The 3,263-nt window shown below is 34.0% G+C and overlaps 1 protein-coding gene across 1 annotated transcript; it reads right to left on the bottom strand.

Moving 5' to 3' along the window:
- Positions 1-1,788: 1,788 nt before the first annotated feature.
- Positions 1,789-2,828, bottom strand: LOC149898526 (uncharacterized). The gene has a single exon (XM_090115060.1). The coding sequence runs from the start codon at positions 2,782-2,784 to the stop codon at positions 2,032-2,034; it is 753 nt and encodes a 250-aa protein (XP_089971186.1). The 5' UTR covers positions 2,785-2,828; the 3' UTR covers positions 1,789-2,031.
- Positions 2,829-3,263: the final 435 nt, after the last annotated feature.

The following is a 3,263-nucleotide window of genomic DNA, read 5'->3' as shown; positions in this document are numbered from 1 at the left end:
TATAACTGCCAAAATATAAAACCCTAATTTGTTAACCGTACTTCCATCGCTTCACGTGTGAAAGGGTACTAGCTGTATTGAAATATGAACCTTATGTCTATATGCGATAAAATTTCAAATCCTATTTAATAAAAATGTTATTATGTAGGGAAAATTACAGTTGCGTTCGATTACTCGTACGTCAGAAATGATCGAAATATTCCCGTTTTTATTGGAAAATGGATTGATTTGATGCGAAATACATTATTGCATACAAATGTTGGTTTATTTGAATAATCTAACCTAACTGTGAATTACTGCGTAGAAATATAGATTGCCTCAAATAGGTTTTATTTTGGCGTGAAAATTTTATTTTTTTAATGAAATACCTAGTACCTAAATATTCGTGTTCTTTATTGTTGTTATGTGATTGACTAAAGTGAAACTTTTGCTAACTACATTTTATAATACAATATTTAATCAGAGTTTTATAAAAACATTGGGAATAAGGTTGTATAAAAAGAATAAAAACAGGCGTAATTCATATCTCAATACAGCTTATAAGTTTACTGAACATTCTTTATAAATTTCCGAATCATTAATTTAGTTTTATTATTAAGTCCAGAACTGTAAATTATTGTACCAAGAATTTTCAAATACGAAAATATATAAATAAGTTACGATTTGGTGTTTTATTTATATCTACATAATATCTACATTACACATGTATACCTCAAGAATGACTGAACAGATTATGATACGTAGTCAAGGTAAGGTAAGAATAATACAGATCAAACCCGCTGCACATGGTAAATTATTATTAAAAAAAAAACACTACCATTTTTAAATTTTCAGAACTAGACAAAATTTAATTGGGACCTACTGGAAGGGACTAGCTTCCAATAAAAAAAGAATCATCAAAATCGGTTCACCCAGTCGAAATTTTGAGATAACAACCCCAAAAAAATACTTCAATTAAAAATACTACTTAAATAGTTCATTACTAACATAATAATATTATCATAAAAAGAATGGTAAGATATTGATGTGAGAAGCTTTTTTTGTATCAAATATCTATCTAGATTCATTCAAAGTTAAAAACCTAAAATGCTTACTAACTTCCCAAAAACTTCCAAACAAGTACATATTGTATAATGAATAGAAGAAGTGTTCTTAATTAGATTAAAACTTGTTGTTCTGTAATAGAATGTAAATGCAGTGGGTTTACGTAAATCGAAGCCTTTGCGGATAGATCTGAATGCTGAAAAGCTAGCTCTATATACAATGTGGTTTGGTTCGAGTGAAAAACTTATTTCGGTCAATAATATAATACCCATACAAAATTTTATAGATATTTTCACCTGTCTGTTTGGATTTCATGTATTTATATACTCCTCATGATTTTAATCAATGTAATTCTCTAATATTTACGTAATTTTGCAATTATCGAAAATAATGAAATAGAAAGAATAGAAAAAATCATTTAAGTACTTATTACGTACGATTGCATTCATTTTAGTGATAGATTTGAAATTAACTACCTACATACAACGGCCTACCACAGACGTTGTAAGAAATAAGAACAAGCATTGATTTTATGAGCGCTTTTACATACATTCCGTCAGGTTCATACGTCACGATGTAACTAACATCTGTCGATTATAATATAATAGTCTAGTCTTAGGCTTTTTATGAAATACCAAGTTTATGATAATATACACGATCTTGTTTGATTTATGCCATAATCATGGACGTATAAAAAAAGACGGACGGTATATCGCCTAAACATTGAGTGAAGCCTAGTGTTCCCGCTTTAGTGGTGGGAACTGGAATCTCTTTAGGGAAACTCAATATTCCTTGTATAAAGATTTTATTTTCAACACCAACGCCCCATTTGTACAAAGGTTTCTTTGTGAGTAAAAAAAATACATTCTACCCGGCCAATAAATGATAAATTAATAAAAATGACAATCCATGTCGGTGCGTGCGCGATTGCTATTATAAATTAACAGGCGTAGACATAATCCTCCCCCCGGTGAAAAGCGTAGATTTTCAAGCTTGAAGGTCTTCAGAAGTGGGCAGAGGACACAGTCGAACCAAAGGTCTTCGAACGCAGCCTCTTGTAGTTTCGACGTCCGCAACTCGACAAACGCCGTCTGTTCCATGGAATAATCGAACGATACGCCCCATGCGCCAACAAAGTGGTGGAGAATTATCCTCTTGAAGCAGTACGAGGTCTCCGACGTTTATTTTTGATTTGTCAACCTTCCATTTGGTTCGTAGTTGCATTTCTGAGATATACTCTTTCTGCCATCTCTTCCAGAAATGATGGCGAATTTTTTCAAGTCTGCCATATCTATCCAGGGAGCTCTCTTTAGCGTTATCCAACGAAGGAGCCGGCAGTGCATTCAATGGTCTTCCGATTAAGAAGTGCCCTGGGGACAAGGAAAGGAAGTCATTGGGGGAAGATGACATGGGACACAGAGGACGGCTATTGAGAATGGCCTCCACTTGAGCAAACAATGTCGAAAGTTCCTCAAATGTGAGATGAGTATTGCCCATGACTCGCTTTATATGATGTTTAGCGGACTTAACACCGGCCTCCCATATTCCACCAAAGTGAGGAGCGTAAGCGGGGATAAAAGAAAATTTTATTCCCTCCTGAGCAGCAAACTCAGACAAAGGTTCTTGATTAGCCTTTAGAAAACTATTTAATTCTTTCGCGGCAGCTACAAAATTTTTACCGCTGTCGGAAAATATTTCGATTGGCTTTCCACGGCGTGCCACAAATCTGCGAAGTGTCATAATATAAGCATCTTTTGTCAAATCAGACACGACCTCTAAGTGAATGCATTTGAAACGCAGATACACAAACAAACATAAGTAGCACTTAACTACTCTAGCACCGCGTCCTTTACGATTAAGAATGAAGAAAGGGCCCGCATAGTCCACTCCAACAGACTTGAATAGAAAGTCAACGTTGACGCGATTTGAAGGTAAGTCAGCCATTTTTGGATTATAGGTCTGACCACGAAGACGAGTGCAGGTAACGCAGTTTTTGAAAAGAATAATTTAATTAGTCAATTGATAAAATGCCGGTAAGTTTATTATTTTATTTTGTTTTTAGAGTTGTGTAAAATCGTAGAATGTAAGTGAAAGTTATTTGAAGTTTTGTAAATTTAGAATATTTTTTAAAATCAAAATTAATTTCAGATTCGACGGCTGTATGGACCTTGACTTCAGGTAAGTCTTCTTCGTATTTTTTGTTAAGTTGAGGCCATTAG

This window comes from Colias eurytheme, chromosome 22 (genome assembly GCF_061535395.1).
Source record: "Colias eurytheme isolate Ceu_HAF_F1 chromosome 22, ilColEury1 Martin Lab GWU primary, whole genome shotgun sequence".
Classification (NCBI taxonomy): Eukaryota; Metazoa; Arthropoda; class Insecta; order Lepidoptera; family Pieridae; genus Colias; species Colias eurytheme.
Note: the sequence above shows the minus strand (reverse complement) of the source record. Positions and strands in the feature narration are given on the sequence as shown.